Below are 22,356 nucleotides of genomic sequence, written 5' to 3'. Positions count from 1 at the left end.
ACGAACGGCAATCAAAAGAGCCACTGAAGCTGCAATACCCTTTTTGAAATGAAACGCGAAATTATGCACGCTTGTTTGCGTTTTAAACGATTAAATAATTACAGCATTTGATTGCGATAATATGGGACCGGGAATATGGGGTAAAATGCACCCTGCTAGCTGATTTTATGGGGGTCAGTATTGAAATCGAATATTTCTTCTTCTTCTTCTTCTTCTTCTTTGGGTCAACAACCGTTGTCGGTCTAGGTCTACCTGCCTGCACCATTTGTGGCCTTGGCTTTCAGTGATTTATTGATTTCCCCTCATAGCAGGATAGTCAGTCCTACGCATGGCGGCACGGTCCATTCGGGTCTTGAAGCCATGACGGGCATGTTGTTACAGGGGTTTTCAGGGGTTCTAATTATTGTGGGACACTTCTTCGACTATTTTTTTATGGGATGTGAACTTCATATGTCGGAAATTGGACCTTTTTGGACAGGCTCCTTGGAAATTCCTATTAGATTTGTCAAACAAGGGTGCTATAGCGTTCAATGCTCGTTACATAAAGCTCATTTCATATAAGTAAGAGTCAATAAAGTGTCCCACAGCTATGAGACCTCCTGGAAAACTCTGTAAGTCGTACGGGAAGTCGAATATTTACAATAATTTAAATTCTTTATTTTTATTAAAATCATATTTTTTATTACTAAGACATTTCATTATTTGCGTTCCAACACTCAATCTCCACAAATCTCCACTCACCACAACCGACCATCGCTCGGAATCATCATGGCGGGCGTCTCGGGCGGCTTCACCTTTTCCTCCACCGCGTTACAGTCCACCGTGCAGACCAGGATCTGGGACAGCTGGCCCTGGGAGTCTTCGGCCGGCACCACCACCACCGTATCGTCGTTCGGATTCCACACCTGACGATCCTGCTCCCTGCGGCTGTGCGTGAACTTGAACGACCCACGGCTGCCATGCTTGGCGGGCTGCTGGCCACCCTGCTTGGCCTTCAGCACCGGCAGCGGTGCCATCGATTGGACGAGAATTACCTGCGAGTGGGTGGAGAGTACGCGGGGCTGCAATCGGTTCGTGGAGGACCGCTGGGAGAGTCGCAGATCGACAAGGGCACCGTTGTCCCCGCCGGGTGATTCTTGTTCTAGGCGCACGCGATGCTCGGCGGGCAGACAGTTCGAAGGGACTGCTTCGCTTGGGAGGTCTTCTACGAGTGGGGGTGATGGTGGTGGTGGTTGAACTTCTGTGGTTGGTGCAGAAGGGTACACCAGCTCGGGCAGTGCTGGAAGTTGGTTGAAGTTACAATCGCTGCAGCCCACAGACGGTGGGCCATAGCTTGGGACCTCTGGGACGGTAGGGACTTCTGGGACAGTGGGGACCTCTGGGACAGTGGGGACTTCTGGGACGGCGGGGACTTCTGGAACAGTAGGGACCTCTGGGACGGGAGGGACATCAAGCAGCACACCCACAAGCTCGTTCAAACTGTACAGCGGCTCTTGGGAAGGAACGGGACCTCCTACGACTGGAACTACCGGTTGCACATCGGTACAGAGTACTGGCGGCGGAGTTACTACTGGTTCCTGGGGCATTGGCAAAGGAACTGGAGGTACTGGAGGTACCGGATACACCAGCTCCGGCAGCGGTGGCAGTTGTGAAAAGACACAGTCAACACCACCCGGGCAGGGTGCTTCGGTCGAGCCAGGAAGTCCGTACACTTCGTGAGGAACTCCTGGTGTTGTTGGTGGCAGCGTTGGAGGTTCCGTCGGTGCTGGAGTCGTCGTGGTTGTTGTTGTTGGAGGTTCCGTAGTTGTCGTCGTCGTTGTTGTGGGAGGTTCCGTAGTTGTCGTGGTGGTGGTGGTGGTGGTAGTAGTGGTGGTCGGAGGCTCGTAATGCGTCGGTGGATAAACGGCCGGTGGGTATGGGAAATCCGCCTGGCGCTTCGCTATCGCCTTGCCCAGGAAGCGCCGCAGCTGCGGATCCTGGTTGCGGACGTACTCCAGCTTCAGGTGTGCCTGCCGGTTGTAGTCGTGCGCCTCGTGGTCCCGGCCGAAGAAGTGATCACCGTTAAAGTCCAGCTTGTCACCCGCCGCATTCTCGATGTGGGTCGTCACCGTGACGGGATCGTCCTTCCCGGCATAGTGAACGTTCGCCAGCTGCTCCACCGGGGAAGTTGCTGCCGGCCCATCGGCCGTCGCTGTCGCAACGAATGCCCCCACAAGGAGCCAAATGACCAGTAGCATCCTCTGCGGGGAACCCAAACGAAAGGCTAATGCGAAGTTGTCGAAAACCTTGGGATCTGATGATACTACTTACCATTGCGTGCACCATTCGGGTGCGATTTGATATGGCGCTAGCGCCATTGCATTAGTTTTATACCTTGCCCCTCACTCCCCGATGCCTGCTGCTTTGGAGGGGCACAGGGTCATCGGATCTTTCCCATCGGGAAACTGGATCCCAGTGCCCTGGGGGGTTCTTTTCGGGACATAAAGACAGCTCAAAAACGTACTGGTAAATCGATCACGCGGTCAGACCGGACTTTATTAAAAACATGCCATGCTCTTCTGCTCCTCATGCTGTTGCTGCTGGTACACCACACGGAAGTTGGGTGCCTTGTACAGTACACAACCCACAGCGCGCCCCATCCCCCTGTACGGTGTGAGGTATTTATAGTTTATTAGGGACGTGTGTGTGTGAGTGAATGTTCGTACACTCGTAGTCGAGCATAAAATTGGCTGGTTTCGATTGTTGTGTTAACATCGGCCGGCTCTCCGTACATTACCGCCCATGTTGGCTATCGCCGTAGCGCCTACGACGGAACAGTGCGGCATTCTCCGTAACGGAAGTTCATTTCCCATAGCGTAATTTTGCGTGTAGTTTTTTTTTTGGGGGGTAAAGCGAAATGGATTCCTTTTTGCATATTTTCACGTACCAAACAGTCCTTAAGCGGGAAGAGGAAATGAAGATCTATTGACGGAGAAAAGCAAAGCGGGCCCCTATAATGCGCGCGAGCGCGGGCGCAGTTCGATTTCGAGTTCGACGGTGACGCACTTTTGTGGTTTTATTAGCAAAGCGCGAATGTTTTAGATGTGTACTTATACTGATAAAATCACTCACTCTGCCTTCTAAACGGTACAGCGAGCTGTTCGGTTCTGCTTACATATGGCAATTAGGTTTTTTTTGTATTACTTTGTGTGCTTTTGCTCTTGCTTTGCGTAACTATTTTCAAGCTGACTTACGCAACGATTGTTGGGGAGAATTTCATTGGGAATTGGGTTAAAAAGGGGTAATAAAATAGAAGGATATTAATTGGATCATAAGTTAAAACGGAAGCGCTCCCTAACCGTACATTACAATGCTTATTTGCAAAAGCTCTTATGTGTTTACAACTTTACAACAGCTAGACTTAAAATTATGGCAATTTTTGCAAAACAAAGACGGCACTTATCGGTTACGGTTAACGGTAGAATGGGCGTGAGGAGATTGGAATGGAGGATTACAGAGCTGGTGCGGGTAGAGCAGGACACAACGACAACGTCGACGAACGAGAATTGATATCTATTTTAAGCAAATCTGCCCTAAAATACTCCACGAGTGACATTATCTGATTGATGATCATGTTCCTTTTTTGGAATCACTATTTTGAAGTAATTTGCCAAAAAGCTTTTGGATTAAACACATCGCTCCGGTTTACCATCGCTACCCACACAAAAAAATGACTTAAAATGCTCTACAAAAGTGGACCTTCAGAAGAATTGCGACGAAGGACGCTTTGGAACAACATCACCCGTCACATTACTCAAACACCTTCCAACTCTGTGCCATTCCGCACGTGATGACATTAATCATCAGCCAAATTAGATCGTGTGATACAATGCACTGAAGCAGAAGGGTGAATGTGTCACACTCACATTCGTCATACGGGTACGTAACTACGAAGCGGAGATCGCAAAAGACGCACGCGACGTTACGGTCGAGATGCCGTACCCCCAGTGGTAACGAATCAATTTTGCTGTAGTTTTTGTTGTTATACGAGAACTGCAACTTGTAGATCACAAACGAGAGCAGTCTGTACATAAATCCAATTTTAAGCCGATGGTCAACGTTACGACAACGTTCGAACGAAGATGCAAAAAGAGAGAAGATGACGAAGAGACAACGTGACTGTGTGTTTAGGTTCGGTGCGTTTCGTAGAGAGCTGATTTGTAACTCCAATCTGAGCTTTGGAGAACTCCCAGCTCGAAGCTGCCAGACCAGTTCTGTACATACATTTTAATCCACTTATCATGTATCAACCGGTCGATGTCGTTTTGTCCGCCCCAAGCCCCAAGGCACTCTGTTCCTCTGTTTCGGTGACTTTTTGAAATCAATGTTAGGCGCTGACGAAGAATGCACCACCATACATCAAAGGCGCGCACCCTTACTACCCTATCGTCTTTTGAGTAGCTATCCTTCGCTCGTGCGAAGCGTGTGTTAGTGTAGTGTATCATCTGGAGAGGGGATGAAATAAATAATGTAGGAAGCAAGGCGTGTGATGAAGCGTTTAAAAGCTAGCAAAGCTACACTACCGGGCGCGGATCGTACGGTGTCGCATCGAACCCGACGAAGCGATTGTTCTTCCGATGCACAAAGCCCTTGTTCGGGCCGGTGTTGTAGTACACGACGCGCCGTATGCCGAACGGATCGATGTACCCGAACGAACCGTCCCGCGTGTCGCTGGCCGAGTTGCGCTCTTCGTGGTACTGCCGGGGCAGATAGTACCGGAAGCCATCGTTCGTGACGGACACCCCATCGTACGGGTGGCTTTCGCCGGCCCGTCGCACCGGCAGCTCCTGCCCATTCTCGTCGTAGTACCGGCGGACGTGTTGGTCGTCGTACGGTTGGTGAGCCGGCGGATCGATCAGATCCCGGTTAAAGCCGATCGATGCCGGGTCGAGCAGGTTCGAGCTGCCGGAATCGAGCTGTACGAGCGGTTTTAGGTTCACTGTGGCGCGGGTCGTGCTCTCGATGTACGGGCGGGAGGAGGTGATTAGGATCGGTTCACTCGATGGGCGACGGCGTCGTTCCGAGGGGTTAATGGGTCTTCGGCGTCGATGCGGTGGTGTGAAGGTAGTGGCCGCAATGTACCCGCTTGGGTCGACCGCTACCGAGGGATTTCCGTTGTAGATGACGAGCGGTGGAAGGTGAGCTTCGGAACCGTCCCGAAGGGGCGATGGAGTTGAGGAGGGAGCGTAGACAGCGATCGGTGTGGAGGAGAGCTCGTTGCCCAGCAGCGGAGTGTACGTTGTCGAGGGGACGTAGATGTCAAGGGAAGGTGGTCGGGACGATACGGATGATGGGTAGTGGCGGTGTGGAGAGGAAGAGGAGGAGCCAGGTTGCTGTGACGAACGGTATCCAGGACCGAGTGGTTGGGAGTGTGGTCGGATGAAGACGCCATTGAGCGAAGGAGTCGAATGGACGGAAATTGGAGCAGGAGTGGAGGGGATGATGGCGATCGATTGGATCGCGGGTTGGCTGCGGTGCTGGGGCGGTTGAGGTGGAGGGGATGCTGGTGGTGCTGGCGGCTCGTAAGAAGGATCCGACGGTACCAAGACGCCCGAATCGGCCGGTTTGTTTTTGGCCACCTTAATAGCGTCCTGTCGAAATAGTTTGGGAACATCAGAAATATTGGAGAACGTTCGGAAGTTTGTGTTATATTACCTGTATCGGTCGATTCTGACCCACGTACACCGTTTTGGACTTCAAGATCCTATAGCCCTTGTGATCTGCGATGTAGTCGTTCTGGCGCAGATAGCCGGAAGCATCAATCCACGCATCCGTTCCTACAGACGAGAGTGCATTCGTACACTTGGCCTTTGGACGAGTACTTCACTCAGAAGTTCCACTTACCGATCACCGTGCCATCTTGCAGGCGCTTCTCCTTCCGAAACTGACCATTGTCCGTCTGGTAGCGGAAGTACCGCTCGGGGCCTTCATCCGTCTGTATGTGGTACTGGTTGCTGTCTGGCGAGCCCCAGGAGGCGTTCGCCCCGTCCAGGTAAACCTGCCGACGCGGAAACAAAATGAGAAATGAAACAAATGACCAAATATGAAAGGAAAAAAAGCCCCGTTAGAATGTCAAATGAAATGTGTTCTTGAGAAGAAGGTGCGTCATCGGGAGTCTGGAACGCGCCCGGCTTGCAAGTGGGCGTTCCAAATCGGGAAAACAGAGCGAGTTCAATGAATCGTAATGTGGACCACTCTTTTTTGGTGCACTTTTTGGTTGCTACCGGACATAATGTTTCGGCGGCGCTTTTGGGGAAGGTGATGACCTTCGGGCGGCCACCCCTCGAAGGCGGCATTACGAGTTAGCGCAGTCAATCATGTGGCGTTACACTTCAGCTTAAGCTCTCGAAACTGCGCGAGACTGCCCTGAGGGCATCTTGACAGTGAGGTAAAAGGGTGGTCGAGTCGTAAAGCTGGTGGCCACCTTCGACTTCAGGTAGTCAAATGCGTAGGGAGCGTAGCCCGCACACAGTATTTCCAACGATCGTTCTTTGCCGACCTGCCGATGTGGGTGTCTCGATCAGATCAAAGTGTCGACATTCTGAAGCATTCCCACCAACGTCCAGCGACCCACCGGGTGCGCCAGATGCGTGTGTTGGTCATCGTAAATTCTCCCCCGCCCTCCAAGGTGCCCACACCGCAAGTGCGAATGGAATGAACGAACGAACGATCGGTTTATATCGCGTACAGCTGGTTAATGTACGATCTCGACCTGTCTTGGCTTATTTCTTTTTCGCGCGATCATAAAGTGATTGCGTAGTTTGCTGGCGGAGAAGGAGACGGGCGCAAACTGTAACGCTACAGAGCCTCATGCCCGTGTATGGAAGGTTGGTGTGGTACCATGGCGTCAAACGGAAAGCCTCTGGTTAAATCGATTCAGACGCTTGTCCCGAGTATAGAATCCAAGTCGCGGATGAATATTTACAAAGAGTGGAAGAGCTGGTTGCGATGAAGTAATCACCATTACAAGACAAACGGAGGCGAAATCTTGCCGCCCAGAGCACCATTTGTCATCTAATGGAACATTTTTGCCCGCAATTGTCATCGGTTCGGGGTGCTCTTGACATTGCCAACACGGCGGTGTAACATTCGAATTTGAATAAAGGCGAGGTCGTCGTGGGCATTGAAATTCTCGCATTTAATGTCTTTTCAGGCACTTGAACATTGGAGTTTTCAGTCTGTATTACCTAACGGGTTGATTATGCGTTGGACATTACTACTTGTCCCATAACAGCGCTGACCCAACTATCGTGCCATGTTAATCGATTATCGTGTGAGCTATTACTTTTGCAACCCAGCAATTGGTGAAAGGTTACACCGATACTGAAACGATCAGGCTCCAACTTTCCACCTCATTTGAATCGACCATATCGTTGCCAATAGTTGATGGCAAGCCACGGGAGAGCCCCTCTAGAAAGTGTCCAGAGTGATCGATCCATGCAAAACGGGTGTTAAACGTTGGCCTGCCGCCCATGCTATCATGCTCGCAGTGCCTCCGAATGGGGTGGAAATGATGCAACAAAATGCCACCTCCGTTACGCGCTTACCCGGCGCGCTCGGCGATGGTATTAAAACATATTTTTGCTGCCAATTTTCCAATTTAGAAGGAGCAGTTTATTTCCCACCGAACGTTAGGTTCACATCGTATTTTCCCGTCTCGAACACATCGTACGGCGTGAGATCTTTCGGGATGGGCCAAACGCGGTCCCGGAAGCTGCTGACGTCCGGCAGCCGGCCGTAGAACGATGCGTACTCGGGCACGGTGAACAGACACTTCAGGCCGAGCAGATACTCCAGCACCGCAATGTCCGGCGTGTGCTCTTCGTAGTTTTCGTCCAGATAGAGCGATTTAAAGGCGGATCCTAAAAGGGAGAGTGAACAAGACGTGCAAACACCATGAAAAACGATCCTCGAACACACACACACTCTCTCTCTCTCTGTGAGTTAAACTTGCTTTCATCCAGCTCCTCTTCCCGCACCATCTTGCACAGCTGGTACACCTGCACCAGGAAGGCGTTGATGGTGCCCTGCGTCAGGTTCGGGTCCCGCTGGTCCAGCTCGGTGCGCTTCAGCTCGTTCAGATAGTCCGACACGCGCCAGACGAGCTTGCGGAAGAGCCGCTGGTTGATGTTGTTGTACACCAGCACGACCCGGCTCTCCTCGAACAGGTCGGCCGCCGCCAGCGTGCGCAGATACTCGCCGACCGTTTCCTCCGCACTCTCCACCATGTGCACCGTGTACCCGTCGAAGTTAATCATCAGCCCGAACAGCTTGATCTCGCACACCGTACACTCCTGCAGCTCCTTGATGAGCTTCAGAAAGCGGTCGCGCAGCGTCATCCCCGTCACTTTTGGATGGCGGCCAACGTACACGATGCGCTGGAAGTAACGCTTCCGCCCGGCGCACAGCATATTGTCCTTGACGTGGTCGGCCAGCGTGCGCCGGTTCTGGAACGAGGGCAGGGCCGCTTCTTCCGTCCTTTCCATGAAGTACGGCAGCGGTTTCTTCTTCTTGTTCGGGCTGTTGCTCGCTGTTGAGTTGGACATTGTTGCGGGGTTTGGTGTTTCGCTCGGGGTCTGTCTTCGGGATTGCTTGTGGCAGGACGGAACAGGAACAAGAATTTGTTGCACGTTACAAGCAGAGAACTGTTTTGATTGTGGCCCGGTTGGCAGGAACCTCAGCGCAATAGCACAAGGCGTGACTATGGCAACAACACTTTCGTTTGCGCTCGTTACCATGGAAGAGCCAAAGCCTGCTAACAACTGGAGTTGTGCCCAAGCAACGCATTCTTCGCATGGGGAAACAGACATGATGGGCCTTGAGCAGAAAGCGGCAAAGCGAGGAAACAAACATCATTTTCATGCCACTCTTCGTTTATCAACTGTGTCTACGCCTCCGGTCCCTGACGTAACCCAAGAAACACATTCCCCACTGGGTTCGTGCGCGGATGGAAGGTCTCAACTAAGGCAGAAATTTTCCACGCGCAACTCCCCTTGTTCCCGTGACTTGTGCGCAATGTGTGACAAGGTGTGTGTGTGTGGAAGAGCCCGTGGTGCCATAAAATGCAACGAACTTTTAAATCTAACCACTGCCTGTACGTACAACCTCATCTGACTACTGGTCAGATGGGGTTGAGCAGTGGCTGCAGTAAGCAGAAGACTCATGGCACTCTCATGGCTTTGCGCCCGTGGCAGTTTAAGGGGGCTTTTTTTTGGCACGTGCGAATGCGAACAAACTGCTCGGCATGTGTATGTGGCCATTGTTTTTACTTCTCGCGGGCGTCTCGCTTTCGATCGCCCGGCTAGTACGTGACGCATTTTGGGAAGAAAGAGCCGCCGAAGCAGAAGGTGTTTGTTGTTGGTGATGAGTTTCACCCCTCGACAGTCGGCGGTGGTTGGTTTTGCATTTCTTTTGCCCTTGAGCATCGTTGGAAGGGGGGAGTGTGGTGCTGTTGCACCGGCTGAGAAGGGTAATTCGATTAAACCCATCCATCGAACGAGTGGTTTCACCTTTAACTCGAGTGAACTAGATTGTTTTGGCTTTTTTTTTTGGGGTTTAAATCTGTTTCACCTTCCAGCTGCATTAAGCGTTGGTCGACGGTTGACTTCTCGGTTAAGTACCCTGGGGCGAGGTCAAGATTGCGTTAGGTAGACAGCACAGAGAGAGAGAAAGGTATGAGGTGTGGATTAAAGAAAGAAATAATTTGATATAATTGGGTATCACATTTCATCGGCAGCAGGCCGTTGGATTATATTTAAGGCGCCTAACGGTAAACAACTCATTTAATTTGTTTCCTTTTTTGTCATGTTGCATTTAAAGTTAGTAGTAGGTGCTTTTTTTGTTGTAGTTTTACTAAAATGTTTTTTTAAACTCTTGTTTACGACTCCTCTACTATGCTCCCTGTTATTGTTGTTTTCTAATTAGTATTTGTTTTTCATATCTGATTTCTCAAATGTATGACAATCTTTAGTTTGAATCAAAAATTCAAGTTTGAATATTAATTCATTTAGCTTGTTTTCTTATCGTTACTTTTGATTACCGTTAAAAATGAACATTAATTTTATATATCTATTCTAAAATCTCTTTTTAAAGACTTATTGTGCTAAACATTCATCGTTCATCAATAACTTAAAAAAATATGAAATAATAAATATGCAACATGCTAACGAACTCAAAAAACCGTCCTAAATATTTCTTAAATATTCCTAAATCGTCAAATTTTGATTCCTAAAGGAGGACTATTCCATTTGTTTATTAAAATCAACCTATTAAATCATTTCACTTATCTTTAGGCACCAATTAAGCCATAAATATTTGAATAAACTTCCAACACGCACCACGCATTCCTTTCCAACTCGGCTCAATCAGTCTCGGGATCGTTTGCCACCTGATTGACTGCGAAAAAGGGCTCAATTTCCCATATCTACCGCCACCAACAGCCGTTGTCTGTACCGTTTCATCGGTCGATCGTTTCAAACACGATGAAGCGATAGAACGGCAAATTGCAGTGCTTCCCCAACTATGGGCGGTTTGCAAAGTGTATGCACAAATACCCCATCAGACCCTTTGCCAAAGAACTGCAAACTGCATGTGCCTCATGCATATTCAAGAACCGCCCATTTAGCGTAGGCTCGATGGAGTTGGATTCTTTTCTTTTTCTTTTGGCACATTTGGTTCCGGAACCGCGTATGGCGCTCAGGTTGAGTGTGAGTGGAGACCCTACCGTAATGTTCGATGGCGCCCAATTATACGCCCACCGTGCGCAGGAAGCGATTTTTTGCTTTGCGGGGTGTGTGGAGCTTTGTGCTGCATACACGATTACATGAGCAGATATTACACACACCTATTGGCGTGCGTTGTTAGTGGGTGCACTTTTTTTAGTGGAGCGTCTTCGATGGTGCGTTCTGTTCGCGCAAGTGCAGCGGTGCATCATGCCAACACAGCGCAACCGGTCGCATTGCTGCGAACACATTTCCTTCCTCGTGGTTTAGCGCTAAAGGTTAGCCTTTCTCTCGAGCCTGTTTTTGTTTTGCCACCCCGTTGCAACCATTTGTTGTTGATTTTGTGGGGCTGTGTTAAGAGTGTATGTTTTCACTTTCCTACACTGTCACATAAGCTTTGCCAAAGGTTAGCAGACAGCCCGGCGCAGCCAGCATCGGGAATGATCTGCGATAAGCCGTCTCCATTTGAATAGTCGCAACCATCAAGCGATCAACACGGCCAACAGCAGGTACACACGGCGTGAGAGCTAGCGGGTGTTTGATAGTGATCGGGAGCGGTACACCTGCGCCGGCAACAGAAACCGGAATCGTCATTTAGATATAAAGGTGGAAATGATGAAAAACAAAACGATTCAATCCCGGAAAAATAAGCCCAAGCCAGGAAGTGGAGGAAACGCACCCGGCAGCATGGCGCACACGCTGCGACAGTCAAGTGCAAGTGCATGCTGCACCGGAGCAAACATTGGCAAGCATTTATTGTCGCAATACTCGAATCAACTCCGGCGTTGGTAGCCGTTTGACAGTGAAAGTTGCCGGTGTGTCTGTGTGTGTGCGAAACGATTTATGCGAAACGTGCTCCGAAAATATGGGCAAAAAACGGCGTGCGCAACCTGAACCAACGGGTGCGCACAGCACCCTGTTTGGGGGTGAGGATAGAACCGGATTTTTCGTCGCCGTTGATAGCCAAGCAGAGAGGGAGGAGCAGCAGGACAGAGTTCCGGATGTGCTGAGGATATGTGCGCTCCTTTCACCAGTGTGTCATCGGTTTTAATGTCAGATTAGCGACCCCTCGGGGCGGGTATGCTAAAAGCAGCAGGGCAAATACGCGAGCATTCGCGGTTCACCATCATCGGAAATCTTACGATACGATTGATTTAAATGCGTGCGAGAGGGTAACCATCGGCACCTCTTTTCGCCTGTTTTAGTGTTTCTGTTTCTGTTTTCCTCTCCTCCTTCATGATGATTACCGCATCGATCGCGATCTTGATTGAGTGCATCGCTTTGGAAGAGTGTATGCGTGTGAATCTGAAGAGATGATCCGGTTTCTATCAGTGCGAGTGGGGAAAAAAACGATGCAACCCGCTTAATAACCGGTGTGGCCGGGTTGCGCATTACTTCCGAATGAACGAAATGCTTCCTATTTGCTTGATTCATGTGAGTTGTTAGCGGTGCTGTGATCGATAGCGTCTTTAGTGTAGTTGTGAAGCGAGCGGCCCCGTATCATGCTCGTCTGCTGATCGAATCTCGGTGTAAGTAAGCGTTTGGGATGTGATGTACAGGAACAAATTTTTCCTGAAGCATAATCGACATTAAATTAATTCGGTAGCAGAGATAATTGCTGTAAGTTCAAATGGTTGAATGCATTACTAATTCAAAGAAGTATTGATGTGACTTTTCATGTTCATATAAGTAAAGTCCGATTTGGCGTGTCATTTTCGTCTTTTAATTTTCAAGCTTAAATGGAATGTAGGCCGGTTCTGGTGGGGTAGTTTTAGTTTCTACACTACACAACCGACCACCTGATGATACTTTAATGCACCTTTTCCCCCCATTCAACCATGCAAAATTTTCGGGTGAACGTAATTTCGGCCCAATTGCTCCCTTTTTTGGCATCTGTCAAGTTTAAAATGGTACCTTCCCCGCGTTTCTTTCTGCGCAACCTTTCAATTTAAAGGCTCGACTAGTGGACCAGTTCGTTTTAAAAAACCTATATCGTTTTCGGCTGCCAAAAAAATCTCTGAAATCTTTCGTCTACAAAACCAATCCTTTCTCTTGGCCAGCCAGTGCCAGAAGGGATGGTGCCTGCTCGCTGTGCATTGGACGATTGGGTGTGTGGTTCAGGTTCGATCACAGGTTTGCAACTCCCTGATTTAAGGGGTTGTCTCGCCATGATGATGGTGATGGGTGATGATTGCACCCATTTTCGCAGATCGTTTGACCGTGATGTATTGGAATTCGCTCGCTCCGTTCGTTCGTTTTGAATGAAGCTAAAAGCGAGTGTTAAAATCGCGATAGCATTCATTTCGCGTAATCAGATCAAGGCCGCAACACACGCCGACGGACGGACGGTTGTTCCGGTGCGCAGTGTAGCTCACACAACAGCCCAGACAAACGCTCAAATTGCGCGGGTTGGGCAGTCAGTCCGCGCGATCGATTGTGTACGATGGGTCCTACACAAAAAAGGTCACAAGTTCGGCTGGACCCCGGGGTCTGACTTTGACTTTGACTCAACAGGCGCACGCGATATTAAGCCCGTGCGGGTGGGTAAATTGGTAAAGAAATGGGCGAGACCGGTCTGTGCTTTGATTGTTCCAATTTTGTGGAGCTGGGATTAAATGTGGATCAGTTTGTATTATAGGTTGGTGGTATTGAAAGGTGCGTACACTTGACACCAGTGATCGAAATGTTGAAGATAATCCCGGTCCAGTTTTGGAGCGGCCAATGCCACATTTTATTAGCATTTAATTAGAATAAAATCCTTGAGCTCTGTTGTGTCTTTCGATTTGCAATTAGAGTCGAAAAAACAATTGCTGCTTATTTTACAAGCATTTGCATTAATTTAATCCTCGCTCAGTCGCCCCTTTTTGGCGCGGCTTATTCAACCAGAAATGTGTGTCATGCGGCAAACGCGCCTAATAGAATTGTAGCAACATCTGTCTCGACATAAATCACCGTCGCTTTTAACAGGCCGATGCCACATCGTCTGCCCTGTTCCCGCTCACAGTGGCTTCCGCTTTGTAACGCTGCAAACGACGAAGAAGAGCTCGCGTTCACACGCAACGGAAGCTGGCGCAAAAGAAATGGATCGCGAAAGCATCAGCAACATAACTGACAAAAAAAGGTACAACATCAAAAGTCCCAAAAGCGAATGTCGGGAGAATGGCGAAAAACGAGATCGAAGCGAAAACAACGCCACCACCAACCATCGTCATCATCATCAGCATTGGCGGGAATCACCCTCGTCGTCATACTTGTTTTTTTTTTTGAGAGGAACATTACGTCATACTGGATGGGAGGGATGGGGCGAGAGGAAGAGTTGTTTGGGTGGTTTGAAGGAAGCAAGCAAGAGAAAGAAAAAAACTGGACCAAACACGACGCCGCACGCCACGGCGCAGAAAACGAGAGCGAACCGAGATCGGTTCGCGCGCGAGGATCGTGTCGGCGAGCACATAACGACGGGCTCCGCAAATCAAGCGTCGGAAACATAAACAAGAAACGACTTACTAGGGGACACTAAAGGGCAGAGGAATGGGAATCAAATGGAACCTTTGTCACAGTGGGAGATCAGTCCCCCTGGTTTGGCGGATTGTTGCCGGCGATGATCGTGCGGGATGGCGAATTTCGCGTTTGGGTGTTCAATGGCATACGCTGGATTATGAGTTTGACGGGTGTCCTATCTTATGCAAACCCTCCCCCCGGTGTCCTGCCGATTACTGTGAATGTGTTCCCTTCGTAACGAAACCTTCGCTTTCTGTACCTTAGCGCACAAATCGAACCGACGACCGTCGGGTTCGTCGCTTGTGTGTGCTGTTTTGAAGCATCGAAATTGTTCGTTCCGTGTGCAAAAAATTTGAACGAGAAAGCAAGCGAGTGCGCGCGAACGTAAAACAACGCGTTCGGAAGGGCTCCCGCGTTGGAAGCCCGCGTGTTTGGTGGTGCTAAAGCGAAAGGCATGGTCGAATGATGAATGGGGTGTTTTTGTTTTTGTGCCTTTTGCCCCGAGCGAGCGCACGCGTGCACACGATCATTCTTCGCGGTGGATGGATGGGTCGGAAGAATTTGCAACGGAAAAGCGCGCACAAGCAAACAGCAAAATAAATAAATCAAATTCACTCCCGCCAATTCACGGGGTGTTCGACGTGATCGAGAAGCGGCCCGGCCTTGATTGCAACTGATCGCGCAGATGGCACCTGGTGGTGTGGCGATTGAAATAATGCGTACATTATTGGAAGTTTGCTTTGGGAGAGCACAAATTGTGAACAACAAAAAAGTGCCCTTCTCCGTGTCCATCAGTTGCAGAGAGGAAGCAAAAAAAAAAAAATAATTGGAAATGACGATTGCGTAAGGTGCGGTCCGAAAGATTTGTCTAATCAAACGATGGCCTCGCCACCATAATTACCATTCACGGCAAACGGTCAACAGCAAGCGGGTGACAATGGCAATGTGTCACGGTCTTGCACGGCGGTGCAGCGAGAACAATCATGGTTTTGACCCATACGAAGGTTTGCCGATGCCGGCCAAAAGGGTAAAAGGGCGCTTGGGAAAACGGCTGGGAGCTTCTAAACATTTTATGCAAAGTCGCATTGTTTCTTGTTTTTTTCGCGGGCACTAACGATAACAACGAGCGTCTAGCGGAAGGTGGAAACACCCATTCGGTGCAGTATTAAGTTCAAGGTGGCCATGAAATGTGTTTTAACGGTGATTTTGTTGAGCAGCTTCCACCCTTTTTGAGTGGAAGGAAAAATGGATTTTTATTTTTTATTTTTGAGTTGATTCACCACAAGGAAAACAAATTCATTTTATGTAATGTCCATCGCTGTGTAATGTTTGCTTAATGATGCACGATTTTCAACAGTAAATGGGTTTCCCCCTATTGATGGAAATGGAAAACAAAATGGGTGTAAAATTCGAGTTCCGGTGCCCTCAGGCTATTAATTGCGATTGAATTGCTTCAAATAATGCAAATAAAATTGCGCTTTTAGGAAGAATTTGGATGCAAGAAATTGTGACAAGATAGGAAGCGATGCTTTTTGCTTGTTTGTGCAATTTGGGCGATTGAAAGCTTGATAAAAAGGAATTAAATATTAATCCAAAAATGTAAAACTATTTGCAAGGAACTCTCTTCACGTGACCTTTAAACCAACTGCAACGAAACACGAATTGCGACCATCTATCCCGTGCTGGAAAGTGAAAGATCGGTGTGGTTTATGCAACGGGATCACTCTCCATCCGTATATGGGCCATAAGAGGTGCACACACATATAAACACGTCCCGATTCTCCAAGAATCGAAAGCCTCACTCGCATCAAGCCGCCACGGCGGCAGGAGTTTTGGCATCAGTGAAAACTGTCACGGGCGTTCCGTGGGCTTATGTCTAATTCACACCGACATTTCGGAGGGGGCGGAAAAAGGGAAGTAGAGGGAGTGTTATGGCTACTGAGGGGGAAAAAATGGGTGAAATAGTGAACCAGTTGTTGCAGCTTCGTGTCGTCCCGTCCGCAAGGCGTCATGTAAGAAAACGTGACCGCAAACGTGCGCGATCTGCTTGCAGCGGACTGTTTTGGGCAGCCCTTTTGAGTTGGGGTTTGCGGCACGATCGCTCAAAAAGAAGGCAACATTTTGGGTCAAAAAGATTGATTTTTTTTGTTAAGGGTTTTATTTATGTTTTGAAAAAGTATATAAATTAATACGTTCCGAAGATACGATCACAATACGACAGGGAAAGTACATTTAATCGCTTTTTAAACATGGCAAGGTGGGTTCCCTTCTTTTGTGAGAAGCTCGCTGAAATGATGTTAATTATTGTCACGATCGTTTTCTTTCTAGGTCACAGAATTTAAGCGTTCCTTATTAGCGAACAAAACTGCACCGTTTTTAAGAGCATTTTATCTAGCTTCTCGGGGAATGAAAGGAAAAAATTGTACCACACTGCTAAAATGCACCTTTCATGATGCACATTAATTATGATAATCGATCCTTTCCTTTCTATCGATCGCTGATCTCCTTTCTAAGCGCGGCAGTTTTGTTACAAAGACTGCAGTACCAAGGAAGGCTCAATGTAGGTAACGGGTAATCTGTTGTTGCAGCATAAAAGGGCGGAATGCTTTTGTCGTGTGTCGTAGGAAATTGATCCCCGGGTGAAACGGTTCAAACGGAGCGCAAGGGAGGGGAATATCAAGCCCTAATTTGCGGTACAATCGATCGTGATTGTGCTGCTTTGATGCTTTCTTGTTTGCTGTGTGTCCGTCCGTGTTCCGCAAAAATGGATTTAATGCGTTATTGATACAGGAATTTGAAAATATTCTTAGTTTTGATATATAATGCATACAGTAATATGTATTATTTCTTCTTCGTATGCCTGTGTCATAAAGTCATTTACTCAACGTGTACTAAATTTAAAACAAGATCGAACAAATCGAACCTAATCCCCTTCTAGGTCCAATCATCACCTTACGCTTGGCTGGTTTGTCGTTTGCCAGCGTGTGACTGTACTGTTGCAGGCGTGGGTTAAACTAATTTGGTCGTGTAATTCATTTGTCAGAGTCACACAGATACCCACAGACACACAGCCTTTCGTACGCCTTTCGTGCAAACTATGCTCTCTGTGCGTCAAGCAAAAGCCAAAGTCAATGAGGCAGCCGATCGATCGATCACTGGCACAAGAAATCATGTTTTCTGATCTGGTTTCTGATCGAAACGCCCGCCCGCCTGCCCGCCTGTTTCGGGTGGGAAAACATATTTTGTGATGAAGCAATACACACCAAATCGCTCTGCTCCGGGGGCGACTGTGGGTGCAGCAGAACATTGACCATTGAAATGGGAAATGATTTTTATCGACCCCCCCCAACAGTTGCAAGAATGCGGCGCGTTATTGCATCAAAACAGAATCGAGCCCAATCAACCCATTAGGAGATAGAATGTTATGATTTGAGCGAAAAAAATGACCCAAATTTTATTACTCCTCCCATCAGTGGATCTCAGTGAGCCTTTTTTTCACTGCTCAAGTCATCGTGTTTGCTGTTTTAAGTTGATTTACTGCTTCCTGTTGTGGTGATCCAAACCTTTGATTAGCAACCTTCCGTAGTGGGCGAAACGTAAAGACAGAAGCTGCCACAGTTTCACCGGAGGCACTTATGGGGCGTTCCGGTTGCACTGGGGCGTTGGCAATCAGAGTATACGAGCGAGAGCTGCACGACAAAAATATCCCCTACACTTTCGATCGGTCTGTTGATCATCATTAGCAAATTTTTGGGATGCCCTTGAAGATAGGAAATGGTTCGAATTGTGTTTTATTATCATGTGGGCGCAAGACCGCAATGATACGGCGGGCGAGAGAAGGCTCGATTTCTAAGCGAATTCTTCCGAACGCGCCTGTGCGTGCTTTCAAGAGCACCGGAACGAACGCAGTTTAGAAATCTCGTCCGGTGAGTGATTGGTTGAACACGAGACGATTGCATCATGAAAAGAAGCGGTTCGATCATTGCTGGATGGATCGATTTTTTCACTTCTTCTGTGTCATCTGAAGTGACTGCAACGAAGCGTTTAAATCGATCAGCATGAGAGGACTGATGATGATATGCGCATTTGCTCATCATGTGTGCGTGTGTGGTGACTGACGGGGCTAGAGGGCAAAAGGGTTGACTGTCGCAAGTGAAAAGGTTAATCGCCTCTGCGAACGCTTTCATTGGACTAGATTTGATTGGGAAAGGTCTGCCGAAGCCCGTGCGGTACTATTAATGTTAGCTTTGAAGTAATCCATCTTCATGTGCTCCGTGGGTGCTTTTGGGGCGGGAGCTGTAGATGCTTGACCAGAGCATAAAGGATCCACATTTGTCAAGAGATTTGATTTCATGGTTGCCATATAGGTTGAAAGCTTTATTGCATTGAGCAACTGTTCAATGGAGAATTAAAGCTGCACAACCCGCTTTAATTTAACGAAAATAACTGGGGATTTAAAATGTACGTAACAACAGGCTTGAATCATAATAACTCGGAATATAATAAAAATCTGTAGCAATTAAATATGCTACTGTTTCGTGGAACATTTTAGAAGCATTGCAAATAAATTAGGCAATTTAGTGTCCAAACCCTACTAATAAAATAACAAGGATATTGTTAGGTTCCTGATCCCAAAGTTAGGCATGATTTGCAACGAAATATCATTAAATAGCGGCGATTGCAATGCTCGTGTGAGTCAACTTGCCTCCCAAAAACTGACTCACCGCGCCTGAGTTGCAATGTACAGACTGCATTGCCCACTCCAACCTGCGTCTCGGAATCAATTTGTGCCAGTAATTTAGCATCGTGACTATCACGAGCAAAGCATTCTCCTTCCCTTCCCCAACCAACCAACGCGATCATAATGATGATGATTACAAATTAATTGTGCAGGCCCGTATCCATGACACTAATTACATGCCGTGCCTTTGAAGAGCGATCGAAAGGAAAAGGGTTTGGTTTGTTTTACGACATATTAAGCTACCGTATTATGAGTTTCCGTTATTTTTGTGCAGCAAAAGAGGAGATTTTTGTGTTGGGAAGGAATAACAAGGGTCTTAGAATGGTCAAGGCATTGCCTTTTTTTTTAAAGAAATTATCCAAAGCCCACGAGTTGAATCCCCTGTAATCATATTTGCATTCGCTTAATTTGCCTAACCAAGCCTAATCGATCGTGATTGTAGCCGATCAAGCAAACGCGTTAAAAGAACCATAACAAAACGCCATTCCGCCAGTTCGTTCACATGCACCGCGTGCATGCACCCTGCCCCTCATCCTTCCCATTGACTTACCAGATGCAATCCAAACAGAAGCAGGAAAATGTTGCCCATATTTTCGGTCGACTTCATTTTGATATGTAGGGTGCGCTGTGCAAGCGCTTTCCCGCGCCTGGTGTCGGAGTAGTGTGTTTCCGCCCCAAACTGCAGTTCCGGTGCACCGATCACCAGGATGATGTTGTTGTTTTTTTTTTTTTACGTCGCTCTCACTGTGCTACCTTTGATTCCCAGCCCTGCCACTTGCACTAACCGTCGGCGCTTAGCCGTACACACGCCTAGTTTTATTGCTGCTGCTGCTGCTGTGGTGAGTAATGGGTAATTAAAAGTGCAAATCAATCAACACCGTCATCGGACGTCTTAACTAGTGGTGTGCACTGTGGATTCCGCCCCAACGACTCCGATCGAACTCCGGAAATTGTTAATCCGATTCTAACTTCGGCAAATTAGGATTCATTAGTTCTGCCCGAGTCACCCGGAGTTGGAGTCGTCCATAGTCAGAGTCTTCCAGAAGTCGGAGTCGTCCGGAGTAGGAGTCCGCCGGAAGCATTTCATTTTGTGTTTTTTTTAAATCTTTTTCACTTTGTACCTGCACTTTTTAAACAGTTCTTTTCATTCTAAAAATAGGGATTTGAATCGACCGGAGTCATCCGCAGTCGGAATTGGAGTCAGAGATAAAATGCTAGATACTTTTGGCCATCTCCGTCCGACTCCAGACAACTCCGGAAGACTTTGGGCGACTCTAAATGAGTCCTGACAACTCCAGACAGCTCCGGACAACTCTAACTCTGCACAACTCCAACTCTAGGCAACTCCAACTCCGTACGACTCCAACTCTGGATGACTCCGGATGACTCTGGACGACTTCGGATGACTCTGGACGACTTCGGATGACACCGGATGACTCAAGGCGATTCCGGACAGCTCCAGATGATTCCAAAGTTTTGGATTCGGATCGGAGTCGACTCCAGATTTTTGCCAACTTAACCCAACACTTGTCTTAACCCCCATGTGTATCGGTGCGTTGTTTCACTGTTCGTTCGCGTTCACGCCAAAAAGGAGTAGTAGTCGGGTTCGTTGCGTTCGACGCGCGCAACTCTTAAATGTTACTAATTTTGCTTTGTCATCGATCACAACCGTTTGCCACCTCGTTGAGCAGCAACACGCCCCTCTCTTTACGTACAGAGAGGCTAAGTAAAAAAAAGATAAACCACGTAAAACATAATAATAATAGAAAAACTAGCAACAAAAATTCACCCCATCGCGCCCGCCGTTCGCACGATCGTGAGCGTGATATCAATTTGATTCTTCGCGTTCATTCACTTTCGCCCGGCGCTGCTGGAGGAGGAGGGGGTTGCTGCATAAAATAAAACAACAAAAATGCACCGACAAACACCCAGCCCATGGGTGTAGGGGACTTAAAGCATCACCATTTTCATCCACCGTTATACTGACCCCACCGAAGTGTGCTTTTACGACATTTTCATAACCGATGCGACCGACAGGTGTGTGTGTGTGTGTGGTTGCCACCGTTGAGTGTAGTTCTTGTATTACCCCGTCTGCGGAATAATTAGCTCACATAACCGCCGGTTCAATAAAGTTTGTGTCTCTGTAGGTGCTGTTTGTGCGGGTATTCCCTCCGGGCGCCGGAAGGTAAGAGTTACCCATCGGCGGCGGTGACTGTTTAGGCTGATTAGATGCCCGACCGGCCGAGGCTTCGGGGCGTGCTCCGGATAATATTCTTACATCACTCAACCCAAGCGTCTTGCCGCACTTTTCCATAAGGCTAGACCCCCTGCAAACCACCCAAAAGCTCACACCGAATCACTCGCATCACTTCCCGTCCCGATCAACCCGAAGAAGCTGTGATGTGATCGCTTCCGACGTCGTCCGTTACTACTTGTTATCTTCATTAGCGAACAACTCTCCACACACACACACACACAAACACACGAGAGTGGGTTGGTTGATGTTTACTATTTGCACTTTTCTTTCACTTCCACTTCATCGAACAGCCTCTGCTGCACTACTTTTTTAATAACAATTCCACACGGCCACCCACACGAAAAATCCGTACCGTTTCGTTTCTTTCCGGCTTTGGGGGCAATTTTTCAATTTTCTTCGCCACCCAACACCACGGAACTGTGCGAGCGCGACCACACTGGAAAACGTAACCCGTGTACCGTACCGAGTGCTGGCCAAAGCAACACTGACCCACGAGCGCTGGGGTTGTAGCTTTTCCACCCGTAAACTGATTTCGCGCTACACGCGCTCGCTCGTCGGTTGAGGCCCACGTCGTCGTCGTCGTCGTCGGTGGCGGCAGTTTTTGCTGAACCAGTCGCCACCCGTTCGGAGTGCCGGCTCGAGCGTACGGAAACCGCTCACGCAAGGCACAGTATGCACAGAGTTTTGCACCCCGGGGGAATGCACTACTGAGAGAATGAGTGGCTTCACTAAATGGAATTAGTCTGTTGCGGTGTGGTAACTCACTGCGAATTGGGGGTTTTGGAAGCGAAAAAAAAGCGTTAAATTTGTAAAGTACTCAAATAGAGCAGCTTTTTTTGGGAAAGAGATTTGGGAATCAACAATTAAAAAAGATGTAGTGTGTAGGAGGAACCAGACAAAGTACTTGTGCGTGTGTGTGAGAACTGGTACTCCCAGAATGATTGATTGGCTTCCTGGTCCGTGCCAAAAACATTCTTACTTAGCAAAAAGGTAACGGGCAGCAGTACAGAAGGGTTACGGCTTTGGTGCGTTGGTGTTGAATCGCCTTACACCGTTTTGTTGTGCGCAGAAAAAAGGTACTAATTTAAAGCGACAAGCCA

At 48.2% G+C, this 22,356-nt stretch overlaps 3 protein-coding genes across 4 annotated transcripts; all 3 read right to left on the bottom strand.

The window, feature by feature from the left end:
• Positions 1-737: 737 nt before the first annotated feature.
• LOC121592346 (wiskott-Aldrich syndrome protein family member 1-like) lies at positions 738-2,480 on the bottom strand. Its single transcript, XM_041913746.1, has 2 exons — positions 2,311-2,480; positions 738-2,240 (listed from the first exon to the last, which is right to left on the bottom strand). Exons 1-2 carry the CDS (start codon positions 2,323-2,325, stop codon positions 738-740), a joined length of 1,518 nt encoding a protein of 505 aa, XP_041769680.1. The 5' UTR covers positions 2,326-2,480.
• A 26-nt stretch (positions 2,481-2,506) lies between these two features.
• Positions 2,507-21,759, bottom strand: LOC121593358 (leucine-rich repeat extensin-like protein 1). Of its 2 annotated transcripts, none has more exons than XM_041915628.1 (5): positions 21,609-21,759; positions 19,550-19,833; positions 5,884-6,037; positions 5,695-5,816; positions 2,507-5,630 (listed from the first exon to the last, which is right to left on the bottom strand). In XM_041915628.1, the coding sequence occupies exons 2-5, from the start codon at positions 19,604-19,606 to the stop codon at positions 4,554-4,556; spliced, it is 1,410 nt and encodes a 469-aa protein (XP_041771562.1). In that variant the 5' UTR covers positions 19,607-19,833; positions 21,609-21,759; the 3' UTR covers positions 2,507-4,553. The 2 variants fall into 2 exon arrangements, with proteins under 2 accessions (XP_041771562.1, XP_041771563.1); XM_041915629.1 differs by having other exon boundaries at positions 19,550-19,830.
• LOC121593359 lies at positions 7,629-8,761 on the bottom strand. The gene is made up of 2 exons (XM_041915630.1): positions 7,994-8,761; positions 7,629-7,901 (listed from the first exon to the last, which is right to left on the bottom strand). The coding sequence occupies exons 1-2, from the start codon at positions 8,583-8,585 to the stop codon at positions 7,654-7,656; spliced, it is 840 nt and encodes a 279-aa protein (XP_041771564.1). The 5' UTR covers positions 8,586-8,761; the 3' UTR covers positions 7,629-7,653.
• Positions 21,760-22,356: the final 597 nt, after the last annotated feature.

This window comes from Anopheles merus, chromosome 2L (assembly GCF_017562075.2).
Source record: "Anopheles merus strain MAF chromosome 2L, AmerM5.1, whole genome shotgun sequence".
Lineage (NCBI taxonomy): Eukaryota > Metazoa > Arthropoda > Insecta > Diptera > Culicidae > Anopheles > Anopheles merus.
Note: the sequence above shows the minus strand (reverse complement) of the source record. Positions and strands in the feature narration are given on the sequence as shown.

What these genes read in the sequence shown, in the direction of transcription:
- LOC121593359 (XM_041915630.1), bottom strand. Translation starts at nt 8,585, where the DNA reads ATGTCCAACTCAACAGCGAGCAACAGCCCGAACAAGAAGAAGAAACCG. An exon ending in GGAAGAGGAGCTGGATGAAA is followed by an intron (nt 7,902 to 7,993) that starts GCAAGTTTAACT and finishes TCTCCCTTTTAG; the next exon opens with GATCCGCCTTTAAATCGCTC.
- LOC121593358 (XM_041915628.1), bottom strand. Translation starts at nt 19,606, where the DNA reads ATGAAGTCGACCGAAAATATGGGCAACATTTTCCTGCTTCTGTTTGGA. An exon ending in TTCTGTTTGGATTGCATCTG is followed by an intron (nt 6,038 to 19,549) that starts GTAAGTCAATGG and finishes CCGCGTCGGCAG; the next exon opens with GTTTACCTGGACGGGGCGAA. An exon ending in GTCAGAATCGACCGATACAG is followed by an intron (nt 5,631 to 5,694) that starts GTAATATAACAC and finishes CTATTTCGACAG; the next exon opens with GACGCTATTAAGGTGGCCAA.